General features: G+C 46.2%; 1 protein-coding gene across 1 annotated transcript; it reads right to left on the minus strand.

Annotated features, from left to right (window-relative positions):
• Nucleotides 1-232: 232 nt before the first annotated feature.
• Nucleotides 233-2322, minus strand: LOC149462522 (uncharacterized). The gene has a single exon (XM_089676850.1). It carries the CDS (start codon nucleotides 2320-2322, stop codon nucleotides 1258-1260), a length of 1065 nt encoding a protein of 354 aa, XP_089532976.1. The 3' UTR covers nucleotides 233-1257.
• Nucleotides 2323-2626: the final 304 nt, after the last annotated feature.

A 2626-nucleotide genomic window follows, 5' to 3' on the forward strand; every position in this document is an offset into this window, starting at 1 on the left:
GACCACTGCACTCTGTACTCTGGAATGTAAATCACATACTCCTGACCACTGCACGTTGTTTGCAGGGCTGTATGAAGTAGTCTCCTGACCCCTGCACTCTGGGCCATTATTCATGGTGAACCAGAAACTGGATGACCTGTAAAGGCTTGTAAAGTGTCTCCTGTGAGAAATGTTTGGCCCCCAAAGATCCCCATCATGGCCCCGACACACACAATTCTTTTCACTCAATCAATTCTTTATTATAGTTTTACTTCTAACAAGATAGTAATCATAGAATCAGGAAATAACAAAGGAAGGAATCTGATTGGTCAGGAAGATCCCTTGTCTGGAATGTGGGGGCGGAGTCATTATTATTAGTGTACAATACAATACACAACGTGTTCCATTATTATAACAAAGTATTGTAGAAAAGATCCCAACATGTGACATGGCTGAATGAATGCTGGTCATATTAGTCCATCTATTCTCTAAGTGGGGTGGTAACTATTGGGCCAATCCCTTTTACAAACCACACATATTATCGCCCTTCAAAGTGAAAAGAGAAACGCTTTGCACAAAATCAAGAGTAGAAATATTTTCCGGTGGATCCCCTCTACCCAGACCCCATATGTAGACATAGAACAACAAGCTGTGTTCCCTCTCGTGCCGCACTCCTCCAACCACCCAAACCCACACAGAAGCAAAGGGAAATAATGAGAGGAAAGTTCCCCCCTAGTTTGGGGCGGAGTTCTCCTTCCCTCCTGTTGGGGGATGGGAGAAGGATGGACTGAAGACAGAGAGACGCTTCGGGGTCACCACTGTTCTGTAGAGCCTTGAAATGAAGGACATCAACTTCAGAAGTTCTTGTTGTCTGTGTAAAGTTCCCCGATAACGAGATCTGGGCTCTCCCGGCTTCTAGCTCTGTAACCCGCTATATCATTATCAGGAAACGCAACTCCGACACCCAAGAAGGGCTGAAGTTGTGTCCTTCATTTCCAGGATCTACTGACCACTCTGCACCCCGACATTTACTGCACTTCATCCATGTCTTTGGGGGCCTCTCATCTCCTTATGAACTGTTTCTTCCATGATGAAGATCAGCCATGGAGTATATCTGAGGTGTATATCAGGGTGTGCTTCTTCCCCACATGAGAGCTGGGATGTCCAGTAACATTCATCTAGAAGACATTTCCCGCACTCAAGGCACTAATACACCTCCGGGGTTGTGTGGGACCCCTGATGTACAGGAAGACAGGACTTCAGAGAGGAACAATTCCCTCACTCAGGACAGGAAAGTGACTTCTGCCCCGTGTGAGATCTCTGATGTTTGTGAAGATTAAACTTCCTTGTAAAACATTTCCCACACTCAGGACAGGAATACGGCTTCTCCCCTGTGTGAGATCTCTGATGTTTGTGAAGAGTAAACTTCCTTGTAAAACATTTCCCACACTCAGGACAGGAATACGGTTTCTCCTCCATGTGAGATCTTTTATGCACATTAAAATGGGATTTAGAACTGAAACATTTCCCGCACTCAGGACAGGAATATGGCTTCTCCCCCGTGTGAGATCTCTGATGTGTGTAAAGATTGGACTTCTCTGAAAAACATTTCCCGCACTCTAGACAGGAATACGGCTTCTCCCCTGTGTGAGATCTCTGATGTTTGTGAAGAATAAACTTCCTTGTAAAACATTTCCCACAGTCAGGACAGGAATACGGCTTCTCCTCCATGTGAGATCTTTTATGCACATTAAAATGGGATTTAGAACTGAAACATTTCCCGCACTCAGGACAGGAATATGGCTTCTCCCCCGTATGAGATCTCTGATGTGTGTAAAGATTGGACTTCTCTGAAAAACATTTCCCGCACTCAGGACAGGAATACGGCTTCTCCTCCATGTGAGATCTTTTATGCACATTAAAATAGGATTTAGAACCAAAACATTTCCCGCACTCAGGACAGGAATACGGCTTCTCCCCCGTGTGAGATCTCTGATGTTTGTAAAGATTGGACTTCACTGAAAAAGATTTCCCACACTCAGGACAGGAATATGGCTTCTCCCCCGTGTGAGATCTTTTATGAACATTAAGTTGGTATGTAGAATGGAAACCCTTCCCGCACTCTGTACAGGAGAACCTCTTCCCTGTTGGAAGGCCGGCCCGGTCCCGCACAGTCTGAGGTTCCTCAGGATACGTGGAATCCGATGGTCCATCTACACTGGGTGGTGCCGGATGGACATTGGAGGGAGCCGGGTTTTCTCCTGGACTATACTGTGTGATGTCCTCATCTTCTACTTTCCAGTCTGGAGACAAAGTGAGACAATCCTCGGAGGTTTTCCTCATCTCCCGGCCATGGACTAAAATACAAAGACAAAGAGGATTACTAGACAGGAGCTGATTGGTTCCTCCAAACCAGGACTCCGCCCACATCAGGCAGCTTGGTCTCTGAGGAGCTTACAATTCCACCCTCAAGGGAACTAGGAAATGGCTCCTCTGATCTCCTACCAGGTCATTTCTTTATTCATGGACCTTAGTCAGAGAGTGAGGAAGCAACCAGAACTGTCTTTTATAGGAGGGACAGTGATGAGGGGATTATAGGACGAGGGTCCCCACCCCCTCTATCACTCATCGCCATCTTCCCAACACA

The sequence above is a fragment of the Staurois parvus genome, unplaced genomic scaffold (assembly GCF_062004578.1).
Source record: "Staurois parvus isolate SC_StPar_1 unplaced genomic scaffold, SC_StPar_1.0 ptg000174l, whole genome shotgun sequence".
Lineage (NCBI taxonomy): Eukaryota > Metazoa > Chordata > Amphibia > Anura > Ranidae > Staurois > Staurois parvus.